The sequence below is a fragment of the Tachyglossus aculeatus genome, chromosome 18 (genome assembly GCF_015852505.1).
Source record: "Tachyglossus aculeatus isolate mTacAcu1 chromosome 18, mTacAcu1.pri, whole genome shotgun sequence".
NCBI lineage: Eukaryota > Metazoa > Chordata > Mammalia > Monotremata > Tachyglossidae > Tachyglossus > Tachyglossus aculeatus.
In genome coordinates, this window is record NC_052083.1 from 36,183,897 (window position 1) to 36,210,229 (window position 26,333).

Below are 26,333 nucleotides of genomic sequence, written 5' to 3' on the forward strand. Positions count from 1 at the left end.
CTGCTGTTTCCCTTTATTCTCGAGCAGTCCAAGCGATCTATTTGGACCAGGTTGGAGACAGAAACCACGCAGGGGGAGAGGGCGAGTGACACTTCTTATGTCCCCATGTTTCATGCCAAGGATGGGGAAGCAGGGGGAGGGACAGAGCTGGCACTCTTGCTGGCTGGGGGCTGAAATACGCTATCGATGAAAGGGTTGGAACTTTAATCAAGCCGAGTTTGGTGAGGGTGTTCACTAACTCAGGAGGAACAGAGCTCCCTGAAGAGTCTCCCCTACTCGTCAGTGACTGCAAAATCAAGGTTGACTAGCAGGTCATCCCCTGTGTATCAGAATTTCTCGTACACAACAATGGTAAAACCTTAAAACTCATGGGGAGGTGTTGTAACTTCTTTGAGCTACATGGTGGTGTACTACTGAGGCACCCAGGGGAAAGGGAAGTAAAAAGTGATTGTAGATGCAGTGTATAGACTGGATGGGAGTAGATTAGAGACCGGAGGGAGGCAGGCCAGCTCTTTCAGTAATCTGGGTGTGTGATGGTTCAGGCCTGAGCTGACAATCATTTTGATAACAATCACCCTGTGGAACAGAAGCAAGGCCATTGTTGGGCTGATCAGTAGTTCACCTTGCCCAGTGATCTGTCTCTAGTGGTGGCAACAGGATGCTTAGAGAGGAGTCTGGTCACTATACAGATGTAGTGACCAATCTGATTAGACGACACCCAGAAAGCAGACAATCAGAATACAACCGGTCTACACACTGGTCTAATGGCTTCTCTATCCAATGATCCATGTAGAGGTGGGCAAGAAACAATGGAAGGGACAATGGCAAGAGAGAGATGGCCCCAAGGACAGGCAAGAGAGCTCGCGAGACACCAGTTATGGGAAGCTCTGAATACTCTGCCTTTCCCTGACTCCCTATGGAGCTAAGGAGAGACCTGGCTTTGGAGATCAGCCTCTCTGATGTTCCTGGATCCGCCGTTTCCCTGTCTTTGCCAGGGCTGATCTCAACTCATCTACCACAGTTCCTGTTAACCAGCTTCTACACTTGTTGCCAGTAGCGAAGGCGATTGATGTAGACGTCTTACCATATGGCGGAACGATCTTCTCAAGCGCAGATTTCTGGTTATGCGCCTGATTCTGGGTGTAACACTGATGATACGACTGGAGGTCGACCTGGACTGTTTTCAAAAGAAGATTGGGGTGGAACTGGAAACCCAAACATATCTAATGCCTTATTTTGTGGCCTGTGTTGCAGTAAGTTCTTAACATTTTTCTGCACATGTAACTCCTATTTTCTTCCTCTTGGGTTTAATTGCTTTGTGGTTAATTCCTCTCACCTGCAGGAAGTTCAGGATTTTGGGGCTCCTCTCTGCACTAAATTGTCAATAATTTGATCTTTACTGACAGTAAACCCTTTCATCACTTGTCCCGACATGCATTTTATGGAGCAAATTCCCTCCGTAGAGCCTTGCTATATTTCTTCTTGACTTTTAGCAGACAACAGAGCTCTGTTGTAGCATTAGGATAGAACTTTAAATTGTGCATGTGGAGAAAGTGTCTCAATATGTTATTTCATCCTCATACCTTATTTTAAAGCACTAACCAGTGATATAAAGGGTTGTTTTGGGGAGTTCGCTCCACAATCAGAACCTTAGTGAGTGAACAAGTCTCCTCGGTATCGCCTGCATTTTTCAGTGTGACCTTCTCCCTGACAATCCTTTCCCCCAAGCGGAGTCTTTGATCTCTTGGGATTATGCTTGGTCTCTTATAAATTCCTCTGGAAGCAGACTTCATTTTCAACTCTGGTAGCATTAAAAATGGACTATCTATGGTACTAGAAGGGTTAATGACTTAATGCGTGTAAAGCACTTTAAGCTTCTTGGAAGAAACAAGCTTTAAAAACAGAACTATAAATAAATGCTACGTGGTATGCATAAAAGCAGAACATGAACTGAGGTTCCAAGTATCTTCACAGACACAAAGCACTCAGTCCATAAAAACGCATATGGAATATGGGATACCCAAGTGTGAAATATACCTGTATGTATTTTAATCTTCCATGTACTCTGTTCTGGCTGATACTTTCTGTTTGGGTGGTCTAGCCGAAAACTGAGGCCATTAGACTAAACATTTCTCCTTCATTGACCACCAGCTGGTTACTGGGTACTGTTGGACGCTTGGGCGACGGGCCCAGTTTTGTGCCAGCATTAACTTGGCATATGTTGTGAATCATGTATAAAGTTTGCTATATTTGGCTGGGTTTCTGTTTCTGGGATTCTCTTTTGATTCCTTATTGAATTGTTGGCACTTAGGAGATTCTGATTCAAATCTAGGCTTTCTTCACGGTTTTCATTCGAGGCGAACACAAGTTCTTTTAGGTCAGAGAAATTTAATGTTCAACTCCTGTTTAAGCCTGGACTTTCCATAACACATTATTTGTGACTGGTTCAGTTTTGTTTTTTATTTTTGAAAGGTGGATGAGAATGCAGGTGGATATGTTGTGATGTTTTACCACTTGTGAATACCGTGGAAAATGTTTGGTTTTGGATTTGGCTTTTGTATTTTTACAAATCGTGAGTGCTTATGTATTAAATTTCTGGTCTTTTTTTTTTTTGTCTTTATTTTGGCTTTTGAATGTATTTGCCCTGCCTCCACTATTTGACTGTAGGCTCCTTGCAGGCTGGATCACAAGGGGGCCCTTTGAGCATCTCCTCACAGTGCTTTTGACAGTGCCAAGTACGCAGTTGGCACTCAGCGAACATGTTGACTGACAGGAGAGGAAGACAGAAAAAACATAATTTTTTTCTTATTTTTTATTCATTAGTTGATTAGGGGGACTTAGGACAAGATGATAGAAAGGGTCTGTGTCCAGCCTTTGCTATTTTGTTTACCCATTCATTCTGCCCTTCAGACGAATGGGGAATAGCTCTGTTCTTTGTGCGCCTAAACCAGATAATTGTCAGACTATGCAGATGAGCACATATTAAATTTTCCATTTAAACTACTAGTTAAAAATTAAGAAACAGCACAGCCTAGTGAAAAGAACACAGGCCTGGGTGTCAGAGGACCTGAGTTCTAATCCCAGCTTCGCCACTTGTCTGCTATGTGAATTTGGGCGAGTCGTTTAACTTTTCTGTGCTGCAGTTACCTCATTTGTAAAATGGGGATTAAGACTGTGAACCTCATTTGGGACATGGACTCTGTCCAATCTGATTAGCTCATATCTATCTCAGCACTTAGTACAGTGCTAGGTACATAGTAATAGTTTTACAAATACCATAAAAAAAATGCGGTCATCAACACTTAGGTCATTTATTCTGAATACTGTGGAAAACACCCCAATTCACCCGCATGCGTGCGCGCACGCACACACACACACATGCACCCTCCCCTTCCCCCCAGGCTCACTCAGGTTGAGCGCTTCTTGTTACTCTTTCATTGAGAAAATTTTCCAGACGGTTCAGGGGAGACTCGATTAATATAAGAATTGATTGATTAAAAAATTCCAGAATCAATATATAAATGAATGAATTGGTTTCTCCTCCTTCCTCTCCTTGCTAATGAGCAGGGAAATGGGCAAAATCGTTCAAGAAAGGATTAGGATAATTAACAAATTGGGTTCTCCACCCCTGAACAGTTTTCCACACTAGCACTCATCATCATGACATCATCTGTGCTCTGATCAGCAGATGGGAAAACAACTTGCAAGACCAGTCTGTTGTGGCTTTGCCTCTTTTCCTGCAGGCAGAATGAAGTCTGTTTCAAAATCATGAGCCCCATCTCAGCTTCTATCCTTTGCCTCCAGGGGTGTTTTCTTCTTCACGAAACTGTCCCCCTTCCCTTCCACTAGTTTTCAGTGCAGTGGATAAGTCTTTTGTTTGGCCATTGGTGAGTTTCAAGTTGCTTCAGCCTTGGCGTGGCTCCTCTAGCTGCATGTTTCTTAACTCAATCTGCCTACTGACTAGACTTGACTAATGACATTTTTAGGCATTATTCCATCTATACAGCAGTCGGAGGTTTTGCTTTAGAAAATGTTCTTTAATTTGGTTGTTCCTGAGGTTTATGTCTACTCTCTAATTCTCTCAGAATGCTCTGTGTTTCCAATCTGTCTCATTTCATACAGAGTGGTGTCTTTTTGTCAGATCGGCCCCCCCCAGCTTGTCCATCTTTCTTGTGGGCGCCAAACATTTGTGAGTGAACTGTGGCTGTGGCTGTGAACTGTGGCTCTTTGGGTACCCGTGGTGGAAGGGGAGACTCCTATGCCTCATGAAACCTGCCTTGTTCTCTATTGCTGCTCTTGTAGCCTCATCTCGCCTCACAACCAGTCACTGCCAAGGAAACACTCTTGAGACTTCTCTGACAGTGGGGACAGGGTGAGGATCCCTACATTCCTGTAGCTTCCTGCCACCGGGGCTGTACTTGGGGGGACATAACCATAGTTTGACACCCACAAACTGTCACAATTTCATTAACTCCCCTGGGAGAATCCCAGGAGGTGGTTAACATTATGAAAACGCACACTGCCTGTTCAAGAAAAATGTTGAGGTTGGAAAGTTCATATCATGCTCACCCAAGTACTTAGTACAGTACTCTGCACACAAGGTGCTCAATAAAAATTATTGATTGACTGAGGAAAAATCATTATTTTTTTATGGATTTTAAGTGCTTACTATGTTCCCAAGCACTGTACTAAGCACTGGGGAAGATACAAGATCGTCAGGTTGGACACAATCCCTGTGCTACATGGGGCTCACAGTCTAATTTGGAGGGAGGAGGAATTAATCCCTATTTTACTGATGAGGTTACTGAGGCACAGAGAAGTGAAGCGACTTGCCCAAGGTGACACAGCAGGTAAGTGGCAGAGCCAGGATTAGGACCCAGGTCCTCTGACTCCTGGGCCCATGCTCTTTCCACTAGGCCACGCTGCTTCTCAGATTGGAAATTATCATTGTTGTAGTGTTTTACAGTTAAATTGAAACATGAAGTTGAAGTTTTTTAAAAGGGTATATATGTTTGTTCATATTTATTACTCTGTTTATTTTACTTGTACATTTATTCTATTTATTTTATTTTGTTAATATGTCTTGTTTTGTTGTCTGTCTCCCCCCTCTAGACTGTGAGCCCTCTGTTGGGTAGGGACCATCTCTATATGTTGCCAATTTCTGCTTCCCAAGCGCTTCGTCCAGTGCTCTGCACACAGTAAGCGCTCAATAAATGCGACTGAATGAATGATTGAAAAGGGATTATATAACATTTTACATTTCAAACAAATGTTTGTTTCAGTTTCCTTCATTTGCCACGCGTTGAAATACCGATTGTTCTTTTGGATCTTTTCCTTTTTGCCACTGCGGCCCTTCCCTCTCCGGGTTCCTCCGCCCTCCATTCCACCCACACAAAGCCTGTTTGTGTACAGTTTGCCATCTGGAATCCAGAATGTGTCCCCATCTATATCACCAGCTTCACATATAGGAAAGGAATCTCCATTGGCAGAGGAGTTTCAAATAAGGCGAGCGGCGTGGCCTAGTGGAAAGAGGCCAGCCCTAGGAGTCAGAGGACCTGAGTTCTAATAATAATAATGGCATTTGTTAAGCGCTTACTATGTGCAAAGCACTGTTCTGAACGCTGGGGGGGATCCAAGGTGATTAGGTTGTCCCACATGGGGCGCACAGTCTTAATCCCCATTTTCCAGATGAGGTAACTGAGGCTTAGAGAAGTTAAGTGACTTGCCCAAGGTTACACAGCAGACATGAGGCAGAGCCGGGATTAGAACCCATGACCTCTGACTCCCAAGCCCGGGCTCTTCCCACGGAGCCACGCTGCACATTCTAATCCAAGGTCTGCCAGTTGTCAACTGTAGGGCTTTGGGCAAGTCGCTTCTCTGTGCCTCAGTTACCTCCTCTGTAAGATGAGAAGCAGCATGGCTCAGTGGAAAGAGCACGGGCTTTAGAGTCAGAGGTCATGGGTTCAAGTCCCGGCCCTGCCATATGTCTGCTGTGTGACCTTGGGCAAGTCACTTAACTTCTCGGAGCCTCAGTTACCTCATCTGTAAAATGGGGATGATGACTGTAAGCCCCACGTGGGACAACCTGATCACCTTGTATCCCCCCCCCCAAAGCTTAGAACAGTGCTTTGCACATAGTAAGCGCTTAACAAATGCCATCATTAAGGCCGTGAGCTCCTAATGGGACATGAACTGGGGGCAGGTTCATGGGGTAATAGACTAGAAGACGTTTTGTGGGAACATTTGGTCTGTCCACCTGCTTCCAGAAAGATTGCTAGCCAGCCTGTCCATAAAACATCTCCACAGAAAGGGACTCTATAGCCTCCCTTGATAGCCAGTTCCTGGGTGGGTTTTGTGAGTATTCATTCATTCAGTCAGTCATATTTATTGAGCGCTTACTGTCTGCAGAGCACTGTACTGAGCGCTTGGAAGAGTACAGTACACCAATAAACAGACACAGTCCCTGCCCACAATGAGTTTACAGTCTAGAGCGAGGGAGACAGACATCAATACAAATAAATAAATTAACAGATATGTACATAAGTGCTGAGGGGCTGGAAGGGTGAAAGAGCAAAGGGAGTATGTCAGGGCGACGCAGAAAGGATTGGAAGATGAGGAAAGGTGGGACTTAGTGTGGGAAGGCCTCTTGGAGCAGATGGGACTTCAGTAAGGCTCTGAATGGGAGGAGAGTGATTGTCTGTTGGATTTGAGGAGGGAGGGCATTCCAGGCCAGAGGCAGGACATGGACCAGGGGCCAGTGACAAGATAAGCACGATGGAGTCCCAATGAGAAGGGTAGCAATAAAGGAGTGAAGTGTGCGGGCTGGGCTGTAGAAGGAGAGAAGGTGAGTCCCAAGACCCAGGCTAGTACTTCTTTCCTGATGGGCAACTCCATCTTCATCAGTATTTCTGAAGTGCCTCTCCCCGCAGTCTGGTAACCTGCAAGGATGTTATTTTAGCCTCACAATCTCCCAAAGAGTTAATAAAAAGCATCCATTTTAGTCTTAAGTTTGAAGCAGAAAAGCTTGTTATGGCCCAAGTACAGGGTAATATGCGAGTCTCCTTCAAGGTTTTCTTGAATGTAGCTCTCATTTAACGGTATTGATTTTGGGACCTTCAGGGACTTGGGAATTGAACTTAATTTATTTTTGATGAGTGCATTTCAGTAAGCATTCTTTCTTGTGTGCATAATGGCTAAAATCTGCAAACACCATGGGACCTTTGGTTGAAAGACGCTAGCAGTTGGAGGTATCACGATGATTAATAATATTATGGTTTCTATTTTCTGTTCAAGTTGTAGCCTTCACACCTGATGGAATGACTATTCACTCTGGTGAGACCCAAATGCTCTTTGGGCTCCTGTTAGAGAAGGCCCTGGCTGCCCTTTCATTAATGAAGCCTTTGGGTTTTGTTTTTCAGAATATGACCGCCTGGGCTTTCTTCTGAAACTCGACTCAAAACTGTGAGTACAGTGCTGGGAAGATGATTTTCCTTTGACCTTCCGTGGTTTTCTCAGAAGACAAAACAGTGAGGGGATTCAAGGGTGACCTAGAGGATGTGTATCGGTTGACTTGACCAGTTAGTCGATCAGTCGGTGGTATTTTTTAGGCACTTATTGGATGCAGAACACTGGACTAAGCACTTGGGAGAGTCCGATACAGTAGAGTTGGCAGAAAGGATCCTTGACCACTGGGAGCTTACATTTTAGAGCACTTTGTACCGTACTTGGCACATAGTAAGTTCTTAACAAGTACCGTAATTATTATTAGAGGGAGAGACAGGTATTAAAATACATTTCCAGTAAAGGAAATGGGACAGTATAGGGATGTCTGTATAAATGCTGAGGGCCTGGGGAGAATATTAAGTGCTTAAGGAATACAGATCTAAGTGCATAGGAGATGTAAAAAGGAAAGGAAATGAGGGCTTAGTCAGGTGAACTCAGTAGGGAGTCTGCCCTTTCATGTTGGAAGAGGGTGTGTACTGGCTTATCCCCAGCCCAGTGATGATGTGGATCAAGGGAACATCCCTGTGAATCTTGGACTACAGTTACCTTTTCTCCTTGTAGTTGTATGGCAAGGGTACACCACATTACCTGCGTCTGGAAACCGAATGGGAAAATCTCTCAAATACGGAAGCCAAGAGAAGTAGCAGGCCAGTGTGGGAGGGTCCATTGGATAAATTCTGGTTTGTCCCCCAAGGCTTCTTGGCATTTGACCCATTGGCTATGGAATCCAGGTGATCTAGAGGTGTGGCAAAGGGGAGTCAAATCAGCATTGAGTTTAGGTTTCTCACTCCAAATGCCAGGCTGCTCTTGTGTGGCCACATGCCAGAATCTCCAGAGTCAGGGAAGCTGTCAGGAAAGGCAGTTTGTTGTTGGAGGGGCAGCATGTTAAACTAGCTGGAGATGAAGGTCTGTGGGTTGTTGCCCATGGAAACCATTGAGTGTACTCCCAGAACTGCTGGAATCTGACATCAGAAGTGCCGATTTATGAAAAGGGCTAAAGAAAAATTGGGTGCATTCAGAAATGAGCCTTGCTTCATTTGGGACCTTACTCTTTGTTTCTGCGTCTCTCCCCGACTTGGACTCCGCTCCACTTGGTGGAAAGTTGCATTCAACATTTGAGTTTTGACTCAGTGAGGACTCTTGTGCTGTCATGGGTACATGCTTGGCAAATCATCATTAGCCAGAGGAAAAGGATCCCCAGCATGTCTTCTTTAAGCCGTCAGTGCCTGTTTCCCTTCTCTCCTGTCCAATTCTCTCCAGTCATCTTCTTCAAACTAACAAAAGAGAGAGGAAGAGAATGCATTCAGTCCCATCTCTGAGGGCCAAGTTAGGATGGTGGGCCATTGTTTCCAAAGGAATTGCATTAATTTATGTTCGCAAGCCAAGTTCAAGAGTCATACAAACCACTAAAATTGGATAGGATCCATGAGCTCTATTCCTGGAAGGATTAAAAATCAAGTCATGTGATCAGTTTTCTATAGTCTTGAATAATGAAGGTGGGACTAAGCGGGAAGCAAAGCATGCTGGGAAATCCTTGCTTGAGGGCTGAAAGTAATGTATGTTAGGTTGAGGTTGAATCTGTTGACAGAAGTGGTTTCTCTGTGTGTCTCATAATAATAATAATAATGATGATGGCATTTGTTAAGTGCTTACTATGTGCAAAGCACTGTTCTAAGCGCTGGATCATGCAATAGTAAAACCTACACTAAGGATAAACTTGATCATGTTTTCTAAAATGTTGAAAGCTCCAAATACCTTGGGTGACCAGTGGCCCCTTCAAGAAATTAGGTGGCCTCTTTCATGTATAACAGTTTCTATCTTCCGTCTGACGTCAGGGCCGGCGTTACTTTAGAACATAGGGAGCAGACTACTCTTTACTTTCTGCCACGTTTCAAGGCAAATATTTATTTGCAATCAAAATATACCCCCATCCCATTGAACGCTGCCTGTAGAATTTGACTATGATATTGTAAATTTTGCTATGTAGTTTCCTCTTAGTTGCTTTCCTCATTTACCTTATTCAGAAGTACTTAGGTATCAGCATATTTAAAACTATTTATTGCTGTGGCCATGAAATGACTCTCTCTTTGCTGATTGAGGATTTCAGGAACGTTTTCCTTTTTTTTTTTTTTTTTTTTTTTTTAGTTTTCTTTTATAGCCTAGACCAGCTTACCCAAGTCTTTGGAAAGTTAGTTTTATTTCAGTTAGGACAGTTGGAATCAGACGGCAAACTCCTTGAGATCAGGAAAGGATGGAATAAAAAAAACCTTCCAATTGATAAAGAAAAATAAGTGGGATCTTCCCTAAGGAACAAGAGGCAATGGGTTTATATTTAACTTGCTGCCAGTAACGACTGTTAGGCTCATGAAAGGGACAGATTACTTCAGGCGCATTTATGAGTCTTTCATGCTTGTCATTAAGACTACAATAAGCTACCCAGTCATCCTTGCTGAACAGCATGAAGGCAGATATACTTCGGAAGCAATATCATGGAAGGGAACTTGGAAGTAACTCATATTAATTGTACATCGATTGAGATTGAATTAGTAGTAAGTAACCCTCTGAAAGCAATATTTTACTCTCCTTGTGACAGCTCTTTGGGGAACTAGATGCAACAATAAGAAAAGGGTATAAGATTTCAAACTATATCGAAGGCCAGTTTCAGCATTTGGTTAAAAAAAGACCGTTTAATCACTAAATCTAATTCCAAACGCGGATAAATCACAAACTAAATTATCTTATGGGTTCGGAAAAAAGTAGTTAACCATCTTTGGGATGCTACTATCTTGATGTTTCCTGAAGCTGAATAGTTGGGAAGGATCAATTTTCTTGTTAAAAAAACACAAGGAGTGAAGACATTTTCAAACTGGGAAAAGGTAAGTTTCATTAGAATTTTCTAATAAACTTTTACTTAGGAAGTTATGTGGCACCCATTTAAATAAGCAAACCATTTTAATACAGTTTAGAACCTGCCCTCCAGCAACCTTGAAGCATTCTCATTTCCAATAGTCACTTGAGACCATCGTTATCTGAAACCCCTGCTCCCTATTAAGCCTGCAACTCTCCTGTGAGATTGGAGCACCCTCCTGTTTTGAGAAGAATATATTCCAGTTAAGGAAATTTGTTCAGGGCTTTCCTGAACTGCTACTACTTATTATTGATATCTATTGTACATATTTGCAATTCTATTTATTTTGTTAATGATGTGCATCTAGCTTCTATTTATTCTGATGACTTGACACCTGTCCACATGTTTTGTTGTCTGTCTCCCCCTTCTAGACTGTGAGCCTGTTGTTGGGTAGGGACCGTCTCTATATGTTGCCAACTTGTACTTCCCAAGTGCTTAGTACAGTGCTCTGCACACAGTAAGCGCTCAATAAATGTGATTGAATGAGTGAGTGAATATTGTGTGCTAAATGCTGGGTTAGAAGTAAGACATTCAGATCGGATACAGCCCCAAGTCCTTCATGGGGCTTCCAGTCTCTGAGGCTGGGAAGCAGTGTAGTGGAGAAGAAAGAGCCTGGGCCTGGGTTTTAAGGCTGGCTCTGCCACTTACCTGCTGTGTGACCTTGGTCAAGTCACTTAACGTCTCTGTGCCTCATCTGTAAAATGGGGATTAAATACCCATTCTCCCTGTCTCTTAGACTGAGCCTTATGTGGGACAGGGACTGTGTATTCATTCATTTGTATTTATTGAGCGCTTACTGTGAGCAGAGCACCATACTAAGTGCTTGGGAGAATACAGTATAACAGAAAACAGACACATTTCCTGCCCAAATAGAGCTTACAGTCTAGAAGAGTATGATATATGTGTATGAGTTTGCTTATGATCCGATTGCATTGTATCTCCCTCAGCACTTCATACAGTGCTTGGCACATAGCTTAATAAATGCCCCTTTTATTTTTGTCCTCATTGCACAGATGAGGAAGCTGAGGCTCAGAAAAGTTAAGTGACTTACCTAGGTTCACTCTGCAGGCCAGTGGCAAAGCTGGGACTAGAACCCTGCTCTCTTGACTTCCAGTCTCCTGCTCCTTCCACCAGGCCAATGCAGGTTTCCCTTTGTGAAGAGGATAGAGAATCCTTTGGAAACCCCAGTTTGGAAACAGTACTCTTCTCTCTGCAGGACACTTGAGCTCAAGAAAGGCAGGGGAAATAGAAAAGCTTTAGAAAGGGCGCCAAAATGAGTGGAAGTCTCAGAGAGTGGGAACAAAGAATGCTGGGCCAAAGCAGATAAACAGTCCCTGTGACTGCATTGTTCACTGTAAAACGCCAAGGTTGGGTGACACGGGGCCAGATGTAGGTTATGAATGCTGGTAAACCCGGGTGGAAGTCCACAAAACTGGTTTGTGCAATCCGTTTCATCCTCCTTCCATCCCGTTCTGTTGAAACCTCACCGAGGCGCAAAGCTGAGTAAATAGCAACAGCCAGAAGTAGATTTCTCATTTTGATTTGAATTTAAATTGTTAGGTCTCTTTTAAAAATAGAAGTAGTTCTATTTCTCTCTGTCCCTTTTTTCAAGTTCAAATGGAAAAATGTGCTTCGTAGTCTCATTAACCAGAGAGCAAGTGCGATTAAAGTGTGTAAAAATTGGTCGTACGGAGCGGGATGTTGTTGATGTTTTAAATTCCCTTGACTTTTGCTATATTATGTGGAAGTTTTGTTTGGATTTGGGAGGGTAAAATTCTTTCATTAAATAAATCTTCCCTGCCTGGAGAAAATTTAATTAAATTAAAGGTGAATTTAATTTTAGATGTTATAAAGAATACTCTTTTTTGGATCATGTTTAATCATCTCTAAATCACTGCAGGATATTATGTCAAGGTACCAAAAAGCACAGAGTAGTTAAATGTTCTGCAAAGATAAGTTTGAAGCTATAAATAGATAGCCAACTGAGGCTTAAGGTGAAATTAATATTTTTTTCTCACCATCTGATGAGTGGGCAAAAATCTTTGGGTATCTCAGTGTCTTTACTGAGCATACATCTGCTGAGTTCACAAGGTCATTTTGACATTGAGTTGATGCCTGGCAATGAAGTGCTTTGAGATCCAGTCAGAGGCCACGATCTTAGTCAGATATATTGCAAATCAGCTGGAAGAAAGGGTTTTATTTCAGAAAGAGAAAACCTCCATCATAGGCCCCACTCCCTGACCCCTGCCCTTGCCTGATTCAGATCAGAACTGAACCAACCAAACCCATTTTCTGCTGTTAAAGGAGACAAGAGGGAGCTGAAAAGAGGAGGCACCACATTCATTCATTCAGTCAGTCGTATTTATTCAGTGCTTACTGTGCGCAGAGCACTGTACTAAGCGCTTGGAAAGTACAATTCAGCAACAGAGACAATTCCTACCCAACAATGGTCTCACAGTCTAGAAAGGGGGGAGACAGACAACAAAACAAAACAAGTAAACAGGCATCAATAGCATCAATATAAATAGAATTATAGATTCTATCAATAAAATAAATAGAATAATAAATATGTACATATACACACAAGTGCTGTGGGGTGGGGAGGGGGGTAATGCAGGGGAGAGAGTTGGGGCAATGGGGAGGGGAGGATTCAATTCCGCAGTACAAATAATTTTACCAAGAGAAAGAAATCACCACCCTTCACTTGGAAAGCACCTCCCCAGAAATATTAGCTGCTCATTGGGTGACAGTAATTCCTCCCACACTCTCTGCAGCCCTATGAGCACATAGGGACCTGCTGGTCATGCAGGAACATTCTTATCTTTGGCAAACATTAGCCACAGATGAGGGGGGCTGATAGCCAAATTCAGAGGTATGTAAGTCACTTACAACTTGTCTGCAAGGGTCCGACCCAACCTTCCAAGCCCCAGTCAGGAGCGCATTCCCTACTGGCAATCCCTCAGGCACTAAAATGTGTTCTTTGAGCAGCCTCTTCTCTCCAAACCCAGTCTCTACGGTTGCTTTCTGCAAAAAGTCAGTTTAACAAACGATAGGATTATGAGTGTAGAGATGCTGACTTTCTCACTGTTGTTCTTGGAAAGTTAATGAGTGTGAGAGATCTTGGGGTTTAGAACCCTGTGTTGGTCAAGTCATGTGTGCTCCAGAGCTATTTCCTCCACAGAGCCAGCAAGTAAAATCATTCAGATCCACCAGGACACCAGCCGGCTGGCCTTCTTCAATGCAAAGTTTGACCTTTTTTTGGTATGGTATTTCTTAAGCGCGTACTATGTGCCAGACCCTGTTCTGAGCAGCTGGGTTAGATACAAGGTTGGACCCAGTCCAGGTCCCACATGGGATTCACAGTCTTAATTCACATTTTACAGATGAGGTAATTAAGACACAGAGAAGTCAAGTAACTTGCCCAATATCACCCGGCAGATATGGGGGGAGTCAGGATTAGAACTCAGGTCCTGCTGATTCCCAGGCCCGTGTTTTATCCACTAGGACACATTACGGAGAAATTTGGGGTCCCTCTGGACCCAGCTGATGGAAGAGTGGAGTCAGGTGGGATTGGAGGGGCTAAAAAGAGAGAGCCAATGGAGCATATAGCAGTTAATGGAGATAGAATGGGATTGGGAATCAGGAGACCTCTTTTTTGTCCCAGCTCTGCCATTGACCTGCTCTGTGACCTCGGGTACGTCTCTTTACCCCTCTAAACCTCCATTTCCATATTTATAAAATAGGGATTAAAATCCCCACTTCTAAGATTGTGAGCCCCATATGGAACAGGGACTGCGTCCAATCTGATTTTCTGTATCCACCCCAATGCTTTCTACACCTCTTTAGTACGTAGAAAGCACTGAATAAATATCATAATTATTATTTGTGGATTTAGGGTGGTTTATAAGGAAAATCAGGGTTTCTATTCGGACTATAGGATGCTGTTGAAAGGCGCAGCACAATGTTTGGATACGTATAGGCAGATAATACTGGGGGAATTATCAGATAATGACCTACAATCCATCAGTTTAATAAGCAATTGAAGAAGAATACTGAGCTAGGGCTCAGTAGGCACATCCAGTTTCTTGAGCAGTTTCACCACTGCCATCTGTGTGCCCTCTTCACCTTCAAATGATAAATGGTCAAACAGTCACCAGTAGGGAAGGCCTACTACCCAATCAGTTGATCGGGATTGAATCTCTGTTGATTTCCATCAACTCTGCTAGTGAGGGCACATATGTGGAAAAAGGAAGACAACAAATGGTCCACACAGCTCCTGCATGGAGCGCTTGAGTGCCATAAACAGAGATAAATTTTGCAGAATTAAAGGGGTTTCAGAACCGGACTGAAGACGACTGGGACCAGGTCACCGAATTTATTTCGGCTTAACAAGCAAAGGAAAAAGGAAAATGCATTAACATGGGGTCAGTAGTAGTTTAACAGGGAGGGCTGAATGGAAGAGACACATGTTTCCTCCTCATGGATTGGTGACATTGCCATGAAGATATTGAAGTGATCATTTTATCTAGGGAAATCAAGACAAAGTTTTAAGGAATATGACTTCATGTGCAAGGAATTTGCCCAATAGCACAAGTGGAAAAAGAAGCCATGAGAGCAGAATGAATGACTGTACTAGCACAGGCTATTGACATAAAGATGCATATTTCCTGAGTTTATATCAGCCTTTTGGGGTGCTTATTTAATTAAAATGAGGATTTTTAAAAAATCAGCTGGGTTGCATGGCTAGGTCCTTTGTGGTTCTGAGTACTTTCGTATGTGTTCTGACCATAGTGTTTTATAGTATAGATGTGGGAGATGTCACAGATATTTTAATATTCAGAGTAATCCCAAAACCTGATCTCAGAAGACATAAAAATGGTGAAGAAATTGAGGTCTTTGTCAAAAATACGAAGAGGGCCAAAAATAACAACTCTCACCCGCTAAACCCCAATGAAACTCAAGCTAGACTGTGAGAAGGCTGTAAAAACGGAGGCAGTCTAAACTAGGTACATGGGTGGATGGGGTTACTGCTGTTTATTTACTTTTTTTCCCTTTGGAACTTCAGTAATGAAAAGCTAAAATAGCTCCCATTGTTGTCCTTTAGGGATTGGAAAGGGATGGATGGGTGAGAATAAGGAAGGCGGAGTGAGTTGCTCTCTAATGATAATAATTTTGGTATTTGTTAATTGCTTACTGTATGCCAGGTACTGTAGTAAGCGCTGGGTTGGACACAAGCAAATCGGGTTAGACACAGTCCCTGTCCCAAATGGGGCTCACAGTCTTCACCCCCGTTTTACAGATGAGGTAACTGAGGCTCAGAGAGGTTAAATGACTTGCCCAAGGTCACATGGCAGACAAGTCGCAGAGCTGGGATTAGAACCCAGGTCCTTCTGATTCCCAGTCCCATGCTCTATTCACTAGGCCAGGCTGCTTCTCAAATGTGTGTAGATCTCATTCCTTTGTGACATCTCCCCGTTAGAAACCTTGAAGAGCTGCTATAGTTGACTTGTTGAGACTCATCCTAGACTCTCCCTTTCTAGCCTTCCATTTTCCATTTCAAAAAAAAAAAATCTCCAAACCCCAAATTGATTCTTGGAAATGAGTTCATTCTATCCCTGTGCCCGGATACTTCAACTTTCTCCAGTTTCATTTTTAGGGGCTCCTTTCCTAGCATTTCACTTCCTCCTGGGAATAATTTCTCAAGCCATCTCAGCCATGGTGCAGTCATCATCCATGGTATTTGAGTGTTTACTACATGCAGAGCATTGTATTAAGCACTTGGGAGAGTACAGTACAACAGAGTTGGTAGACATGTTCCCTACCCCTAACAAGCTAACAGTCTTGTTTTTTTCCTCTAGTTCTAATTTTATCCTTCTTTTTCTAGTCCGACTAACAATCTATCTTCAGTTTGTCTTGGAATCTTCACCTTTGCCTGGTTGACTGTTTCATCTCCACTTTTCAGTTAGCCAGATTAAGATTTAGCATTAGGCTTTTTCCTCTAGTTAGGCCCTCCACCAAAGGTATTTGAGAAGTTTTCCACCAAAAATCAATTTTTTATTGAGGAACCACTGAGCCAATATTCTGGATGTCATGGCCCATCTTCTGGCAACACTATGGTGTAAGCTTCAGCCAGGAAGCTTCAAGTTCACTGGCTTTACTGTACACTCAGTTCCTCCATAATATGTGTGCTCACTATCCATTCGGGGTTGAAAGCCCTCAGGGGATTAGGAACATTGTTCAGTGATGTGTACCCATTTGGTACACATTGCATCGTTGGAAAGAAATGGTGGTGCTCAGCAACATGTTGTCCATCATGGATCGGGTTCTTCATTGCTAGTTTTCTTAACCAAGGATTCATCTCCTAATACCCCGTGTTTTAGGGGAATCGAGGACATTTTTGAATGTGTACACCAAATCATTGTCTCAGTTTGCTGACAACTCTTAGCATAAGGTCTTTGTCATCATTACTACTTTCTTCTTATGTTTCAATCTCCAAATTTAGTTTGGATTTTGCATGGTTTTTTTCCATTTCATTTTATCTCCTGCCCGTATTTGGTGTCTTATGGTGTTATTTGGTGTTATTTTCCTTTTGTAACTGGTATTTGCAGAGCCACTCAATTTAGTGTCACCTGTGAATTTTATCTATGTTTTATAATCCTCTTCCCGATTAGAAATGAGTAACTGATAAAATAGTTGGAGTCACTCCTTTAGCAGTCTAGTCACCTCATCTCCCAACTAGTGAATTACCATCAATCTACAATTTATGGTCTTTCAACTTTTATGACGATGTCATGGACGTTTGGAAATTTTAATAACCGCTGTAAAGATCCTGCAATTTGAAAGCGAGCACATTAGTCCGTGCCAGTGATCCATCAGCAGAGCTTCCTTCCCTACTCAGTGAACTGATGGCATTTACTTATTTGCATCCACTGTGGGCAAAGCATTTTGATACCATGATAAAGAAAGCTTCCAGTCTGATTTGAATTACTGGCATTTTTGAAGCACCTAGCACTCCTTAGTGCTCCTGGCTGTTTCACAATTACATTTTAAATTGTGTCAGTTGTTTATGTATTCCTCTTGGTGGTGGTTCAAAAACTGAGCGGCAAGTGGAGGGTAGCAACCTATTTGAAGGGAGGTGGGTTTAGGAATACTGTTACTTCTGTGTTGCCACTGCCCACTTCCCCTGACTCACACCCCAGAAACGCCCCAGACCAGTATGGGATCTATCTGCCTTTGGTCCCTTTCTGATCAACTTTTTGGGCGATTAGGGGTTGGGGGGACATATTCACTAAAAGTAAGCAGTGTGGCCTAATGAAAAGAGCATGGGCTTGGGAATCTGCTTTTCCACTTGTCTGCTGTGTGATCTTGGGCGAGTCACTTGACTTCTCTGGACCTCAGTTACCTCATCTGTAAAGTGGGCATTACAACTGTGAGCCCCATGTGGGACAGGGACTGTATCCAACCTGATTAGCTTGTATCTACCCCAGTCTTACTCCAAGGCCTAGCACATAGTAAGCACTTAACAAATACCATGAAAAAAACTGGTAGGCTGGATCTTCATTTTCTTACGGCATTTGTTAAGGACTTACCACTTGCCAGGCACTGTGCAGATGAGGGAACTGAAGCACAGAGAAGTTAAGTGGCTTGCCCGAGGTCACCCAGTAAACAAATGGAGGAGCTGGGATTAGAACCCAGGTCCTTCTGACCCCAAGCTTGTGCACGATCCACTGAGCAACTCTGCTTCTTAATAATAATAATAATAATAATAATGGTGGTATTTGTGAAGCGCTTACTATGCGCTAAGCGCTAGGGTAGATATAAGGTCATCAGGTTGTCCTACATGGGGCTCACAGTCGTAATCCCCATTTTACAGATGAGGGAACTGAGGCCCAGAGAAGTTAAGTGACTTGCCCAAGGTCACACAGCAGACAAATGGCAGAGTCGGGATTACAACCCATGACCTCTGACTCCCAAGCCCACGCTCTTTCCACTGAGCCATGCTGCTTCTCTGCTTCTTTTGGAGAAGTGGTTCATTGAAATTGGTAAAGTCGTAAAAACAGTTTACTCTCCCAAAACCAGGCAGTAGTAAAAGGGAGTAAATCAGTACTGTAAATGGTGAAGTGCTTTTATTTGTATTAATGTCTGTCTCCCCCTCTAGATTATAGGCTTGTTGTGGGCAGGGAATGTGTCTGTTATATTGTTGTACTCTTCCTAGTGCTTAGTACCCAGTAAGCTCTCAATAAATACGATTGACTGACTGACAGCTGAACTAGTAGTTATCATTTCCATAGTTTAATGAGACTGAGTACAGAATTGCTGTGATATGGGCTGCACTAAACCCTATTGGTAGGCTGCTGGTTGAGCAGTTTTGGAGTGGGTAGAAAGTGGATGATGACAAAAAGGAGAGAGCAGGTTTCCAGTTCCAGTGTGATGCCTGGTTCACTTGAGGTTTACATAAGAGACTCAAAGTTGAATATTTTGAAGTGGTTCCATATCCGTGATAATCTGAATATAAAGCATATTAAACACATTTTGCAAGACACCAACTTGGTCTCTTTTTAGGAGGATTAGAGCTGTTTGACAGATAGGTTTTGGAAGTCCCACTGTTTTTCAGATCCCTGTATTTGCATATTTCTGAAGGGAAATCTCAGATGTGTGTGTTTACATACATACATAAATCTCACTATCACACACACACACACACACACACACAATCTCCCATTGTAAATGATGGTCAAGTCTTGGTCAGTCACGAAGACAACAGGGCTGAGAATCTGTGGCAAGGAATTGATTATAGCACAGTGATTTGCACAGCATCGTTTTTACTCTGTTGATCCCAGGACATGGAGCTCAGGGTATTATTTCGCAGGTCAGGGTGCCACACACAGCAAAGTACACAGCAGAATTTTGCCTATAAAATCCATTTGGTGGTAGGAGGAGGAGGAGGAGGAGGAGGAGTATTTATTAAGCTTTTACTATGTGCAAAGCACTGAATTAGGTACTAGGAAAGAGTCTCCAAATGGGAATGTAGATTCAGACCCTGTCCCTTGAGAGGCTTGAAATCTGTAAATATATGTGGAGGTGGGGACGACTGGACACAGATAAATTGGAAGCATTTATGCCAAAATGACTGTATTGTGGTGTGGGGACTTTGGGTCCTTCGTTGGCTTTGTCTGACATACCCACGTCTGTGGTGAATGTAACTTTTAGTGGCATTTTCTTTAAGTATGAAAGACAACCACCTGTCATAGACTCCTCCCCACCCCCTTTTTAATGGTATTTGTTAAGAGCTTACTATGTGCCAGGCACTGTACTAAATGCTGTAGTAGATACAGGATAGTCGATTAGATACAGTCCGTGTCCCACATGGGGCTTGCGGTCTTAATCTGCATTTACAGATGAGGTAACTGAGGCACAGGGAAGTTAAGTGGTTTGCCCCAGGTCACACAGCAGACAAGTGGCAGGATTAGAACCCGGATCCTCTGACTCTGTCAGGACTGAATACCAGGAAGGGTCATTTCCTTCCAGTTTATTTGGTTGCCTGTGGGCTTTAGTCACGTGTCTCTGGAGTTCCCCAGGAAGGGCCTGGAAGAACCGAGCTCCTCCATTTCAGGCACAGAAAACGTTTTTGGTTCTGTAGGCGAGAGCAGAGCTATCTGTTTATATAGCCGGGGCCTATCACCATAGTACCTAGCCTCTCAAACAAAACTTATTGGATTAGGTAATTATCCACATAAGGGAGAAAGATGTGTGCTTCCTCTCACCTCCCACCCTGCTAGGGATTTTTACTGATCTGTGTGCTGATTTGAACCAGCTGTACTGCCCAGGTGGCTTACTTTCTTTAGGAGTCTGGTGAGGTCAGGATGAAGGCATGGTAAACCGAGTTGGGTTTTGGCAGAAATGGGGTAAGCAGCGAACTGCATCTAGGTTCAGAATCTGCCTGACTCTTTCAGCTCATGTCATTGCTCTGTTACTTTATTTCTTAATACATACAAAGCTGGTAAGGAGCAAAGGGGCAGGGCTCCTGAGGCTAATAACTTAGGGTGTATTTCATTTATAATTACTACATGCCCCCAAAGCATAGCCCAGGCCTCGTTGTGGTTGGGGTGGGGGGCATGGGGGTGTGAAACAGCCAGGTGTAGGGACTGCGGTGAAGGTTTCTTCCTGAAGAACCACACAGGGCATCTTAGGTGCTGGATTGGCTTGGGAAAAATCCTGAAAAGATCTGGTTAATGAGGGCATTAAAGGCTGCAGGGACAACTGGGGCTGCTTCCCCCTTTGGGCGCTGGCATTATGGCAAAGCTTCAGCACTATATTGTGGTAACTTTGGCTGTAAATGGGTTTTGCATGTAAATTTTCCGCTGGCATTTCCCTCTGCCCTGCAACTCTGCCCACCTACTCACTCTCTGCTTTCCGGGCCCCTGCAGAAAGACGACGGGCCGGGATGAGAAACTGCATGCAACTCTGTGCAAACCACTATATTAGTTCCTTGCCATTCTTATGGGGAGGGATGAAGGTTTGGCTATATTTAGGCAGGAGACGGGTTTCTAGTCTGTGACTGGGAAGCTTCTTCTGCTAGGCAACTGACGGGGTCTAAGGCAGGCCCCTGGTCTCGTCTCATTGAATTCCACTGTCCAGTCTCCATTATGGCTAAGGAGGGCTCTGAAACTCCATTTGGGCTGTGATGGCCTATTGGTTTTAAGCTGAAGATATCTGCCTTCACTCAACTGGCAAATGTGAGGCAAAACTGAAAACAGAACTAGGCATTTTAAGTTAAATGAACTTTTACGTAGCCATCCTAGTGTCCAGAAATGACAGTGGTGGTGGTGAAATTTCGGCTAAATGAGCAAGTATGACTGTACTAACCAGTCAGTCCATCAGTGGCACTTATTGAGCCCTTACTATGTGAAGAGCACTGTACTAAGCACTTGGGAAATTATACTACGATTGAATTATATTGACTGTACACTCCACTGTTCTGCCTGCCGTGTGATAGACAACCTCTCCCCATAAGGTACATGTAAAGACCACCCTAATTGTACTCTTCTATCTGCTTCAAGTAGCACTTGGTGCCCCTTTCTTTTTTTTTTTTTTAACTGGTACTTGTTAAGCACTTACTGTGTGCCAGGCGCTGTTGGATGCAGACCCTGACCTGCACGGGGCTCACAGCCTTAATCCCCATTTTACACATGAGGTAACTGAGGCAAAGAGAAGTGAAGTGACTTGCCCAAGGTCACACAGCAAAGTGATGGTGTCGTGATTAGAACCCAGCTCCTTCTGACTCCCAGGCCAGTTCAGACTCCCAGACCCCAGTGCTCTATCCACTAAACCACATTCCCTCTCTATTCTGCTCATAGGCACTTCGGTCTTCTTGAAGTCTCTTCTCCAGAGGTGACCCTATTTTCCCGACTATTGCCTTCTAAACAAGTCTGTTTGCTGCCACTGTTCAGCTGTGTTAAGTTCGGTCTGACGTTTTGTGCCCTGAACTTTCAGACATCTCTTCTGTCCTTGTTTAGGGTTCCTACTCTGCAACTCACCCTGCAGAAGTGGCTTTGGGATCCAGCTGCCTTCCCTGTTCCTCAGCTGGGCCACCCAGAGGTGCATCCTCATTGTCTGCAAGTCTTCTCATGGCTGGGTGGGCGTGGAGACTGCACGGTGGACTGATCTAAGGCTCTTTAATGATGCTCTCAACCTTGTAGGTTGGGAGGTTCCAGAAGGGACTGAGATCGAATTCTAATACCCCTGATTGCATCTTCAAGCCTGGTTGTGTAGACTATGTTGTCCAAAACTGGATTTATCACATAACTTTGTTTTAGGGCATCATTCTTCATAAGGAAAGAATGGGCTAAGCCTTTTAAATTCTGTCATGTCCGGAGATTTTGTGGATCTTGATGAGCTAGTTTATCAGAACAACCAGACATGGTAGATAGTTGTGAGAGCCCAAGTGTGCTCATAAGTATAGCATTTAATCAGTGCTTACTCTTAGCTAAGCACTGGTGTAGTTATGAGAGCCGGCACAGTCCCTGTCCCATATGGGACTCGTGTTCTATTTTATTGCCGTTTTACAGATGAGAAACCTGAGACCTGGAGTGGTTAAGCAGCTTCCCTAAGGTCACATGGCAGACTAATGGCAGAATTAGGACTCAATCACGCCTGAGGCTGAGAGTCCTCACTCTCAATCCCGTGCTCTTTTTCCATTCAGCCTTGCTGCTTCCTCTCAGTGGCGTCAAATGCTTTTGGTAAGAATAGAGGCGCTCTCTTCTTTCTGTTCTTCATGTGGCATTATATGATGTGCAGTAAAGGTCATGGCTTCTGGGCCCCGCCATGGTCTAAAGGTCCTTGTGATTCTGGGAGTCTCAGGAGATTCGTCAGAGCATCTTGACTGATGGGTCCCTTGATTTACCCTAATCCAGAACAGCACATCTGGAAGCAGTTTTAGGATCTAAGGGTTTGACCTCAAAGTTTCAGGAGGGATGCCCCAGTGATAATTGGTCAACCAACTGTGTTTAACAGTGCCAAACTGGTTCTGGGCCCACAGGGCAGTGCCATTTGGTATCACCACCATTAGGTTGTAGTGAAGACTGGAGAAATTAATAAAGGAGAACAAATCCACTTTTGAATAGTTAAAGACTTAACTAAATCGTCCTTTAGAATGGAAGACGGCAAGATCCTCACAATGCTTTCTGGTGAGCTGAAGCATCGTCGGAACCATACAGTTAGCTTGAGGAAGCCAGTGTGGTCTAGTGGACAGTTCATGGGACTGGAATTTCCAGCTCCCCACTAGCCACACCTGCTGTGTGACCTTGGGCAAGGCACTCAACCTCTTTGAGTCTTAGTTTCATGCTCTTGTATCCACCCCAGGGCTTAGTACAGTGTCCGGCACATAGTAAGCATTTAACAAATACCACAATTACAATTATTCTTCCTGCCCCCTTAGATTGTGAACCCCAATGTGGGACAAGGGTTTAATCTGATTTGATTATCTTGTATCTACCCCAATGTGCTTGTCAGATACTAAGTGTTTAGGTAATACCACAATAATATGATTCTTCTATTTGGTTAGGAGATGGGGAATGAGTGGTCTGCACTCCCCTGATGTTCTCCAAAGTTCTTCTGTCCTTCCCAGTAGACACTCTGCATCTTGTTTTCTGGCTTAGGCTCAGTGAGGTAGGGGGTTGGTGAAGAATGAATGAGCAGGCAATTTGTCTCCCTTCTATGAAAACAGGCATTTCAACCTGGTTTTCTCACATTGTTCACATACCAGGGAGCTGGCCGGGCAGATTCTCAAACCTGTTTGAGAGCCGAGATTTCTTCTAGATTCCTCAGAGTGTTTCCCTGGATCACGTCAAGACTTGAATTTGGAGTAAGGATTGGGAACTGTGAAGTTTTATGAGTTGGGGGGGGTGGGAGGCAGGGGCGCGGCAGTTCAGCGTGAATGGGTTGTTTTTCACTTTGGGTTTGGGATGGGGGAATCACAGAACAAATGAATTCTTTCCTTTGAAATTTTTGCACAGTGCAAAGACTTGTGAGAAGCACGTTTGTTTTCTGAAGGTCTCACAAAGAGCTACAGTCACTGCTTCACACTGGCATGGTTCTTGGAGGTCATGCGTGCTGCAGCCTTGACTCCTGGCCAGATGAATCTCAAGAGTGTTTTTAGTATTAATGAGTCCATCCCCCACCTCCATCCCCCCTCCCACACACACACACAAGGGGAGGAAAGACCAAGCAGGAGTGAAAGCAGGGAGGACCTTTCCCCATCCTGAAGAATCCCTCCCCAACAATGTTTAGGACTTTTAAAATTATTTTTATTGCTGTTATTAGAGTTAAGTGCCTATTATGTGTGAAGCACTGTTCTAAGTGGTGGGATAGATACATATTAATCAGGACGGACCTGGCCCCTGTCCCTTATGGGGCTCATAGACCAAGTAGGAGGGTGAACAGGTAATTTAATCCCTATTTTATAGTTGGGGAAACTGAGACACAGGGAAGTTAAGTGAATTCCCCAGGGTCACACAGCAAAGTCATTTGCAGAGCCAGGATTAGAAGCCAGGACCTCTGGCTACCAGGCCAAGCAGCTTTTGTACAGAAAGCCTGCAATGAATGTCAAAACTGTGCTTGGATATCCCTGATAGTATTCAGGATCAGTAATGACCAAGAGGGGGTTCGTGGGTGCTTTTCCCCAATGTCACAGAAGGGTGTTTGCCAACCTCCTGAGGTCAACCTGCCCTAGGACATCATTGGGTGGACAAGGAAGGGGACTCTTTGGTCTGGGTTTTGTGTAGATTTGGAAAGCGGGACTGGAGAGAAACTTGTCTTGGGAGGTTCAGGTACATTTTTGTGCTTGAAGGAGAGAATTGAGAGTCAGATATTGTCATATTCACTCACTTTTTATTTTGCTCCCTGGGTGTAAGCACAGATGAGAGCTTAGTAATTGTTAGAACATCTGTGATGAGGCCCCATATTATCACCGTGATCGTGGCCCTAAAGGTAGAAATTAAAGCATGGATGGGGAATGTGAAGGGCCTAAGAATTCAATAAGTGCAAACTGCGAAGGGGCCAGAACCCAGGCTTCCTGGAACCTGGAAAGGTGGAACTGTCAAAGGGGCAACAGGGAGATGTGGCTACCTTGGGTACAGTGTTGGGGTGGGGGGGGGTGGGGGCGGGTGTGGGGGTGGTCCGACTCTATTCCAAACCTCAGTTGCCCCAGAGTTGTTCTGCTATGGCACGCTGGATTCAGAACAGCACCGGGCTTGGGAGTATTTGTATCGGGAGAGGGGGTATCTCCCGAGATACCTCCTTTAGTAACCAGATTTCAAGGCCTGAGAGTATTTGGGGCTTTAAGCCCCTCTCCCTCTTTTTTTTCTCTTTTCCTTCCTTGCCTCCTCTTTCCCTGTCCTCTGTGCCACGTCCCCCCAACCCCAAACTAAGCAGTGTGGCCTAATGGATAGAGCATGGGCCCAAGAGTCAGAAGGACCTGGGTTCTAATCCCACCCTCACCACTTGTCTCTTGTGCGACATTGGACAAGTCACTTTACTTCTCTGTGCCTCAGTTATCCCATCCGTAAAAATGAGGATTAAGACTATAAACCCCATGAGGGACAGGGATTGTGTCCAACCTAATTAACTTGTATCTACCCCAGCACTTAGTACAATGCCTGGCACATAGTAAGCACTTAAGATATACCATGGGGGAAAAAAACCCTCCTCAGCATCACATCTGATACTTGATGCGTGACACTGGTGAGGGAGGAGTCTGACTGGGAACTCTGCCTCAGGGCTCAGGGGGAACTCGTTCTGCTGCCGACTCCCTGTCCACCAGCCTTGCTGCCTCCTTTTTAAATCATCGATCCCACGATCGCTCATCTTTTAAATTGGCCCCTCGCACCAGGAGCTGGCGGCCCACAGATTGACGATTCAGAAAACTTTGAAATGGGGCTGAATTGCAAGCTTCCTCATTCAGAGGCCACAGTGGTCTAAGACGGGAGGAACAAGGACCAAGAGATTTGAATCAACATCTGCCATGGCCTCCTGAGTCTTTGGCCTCTGGCACTGTGGAACACGGGCTTGATCATTTGAAAGAAATGTTAACGGCCTCGCCCTTAGCCACAGCAAGTCTGCGAATCTCTGTGGTTTGTGTAATTGACAGCTCAAGCCTTCTGGGTTGGCACCAGTGCCAGTCTATGTGTGATTCAAATGTACTGAACATCCTTACACAAAGAGTGCCCACAAAGGGCATTTCAGGGACATTAAAATTTTCTAATGCACTTGACTTGGGGTGGTACGGCACCAGTTTTGTGTTTTTTCAGAGGGGTGTCCTGGAGCCAGTTTCTGTTTCCCGTGTGGCGATAATGGAAAATTTAAAGCCCAGGCAGGATTGTTTGGGGCCCCGCTTGGGGTGTCGTGAACCAATCGTTGGAGTTGG

At 44.1% G+C, this 26,333-nt stretch overlaps 1 protein-coding gene across 5 annotated transcripts in view; it reads left to right on the plus strand.

The window, feature by feature from the left end:
- The window catches only part of ST3GAL3 (ST3 beta-galactoside alpha-2,3-sialyltransferase 3), a 237,255-nt gene that overhangs the window by 97,008 nt on the left and 113,914 nt on the right, over positions 1–26,333 (plus strand). For all 5 annotated transcript variants that reach the window (XM_038760591.1, XM_038760590.1, XM_038760589.1 and 2 more), the window contains one exon: positions 7,419–7,461. In XM_038760591.1, coding sequence (XP_038616519.1) covers positions 7,419–7,461 — 43 coding nt within the window. The remainder of the gene's footprint in view (positions 1–7,418; positions 7,462–26,333) is intronic.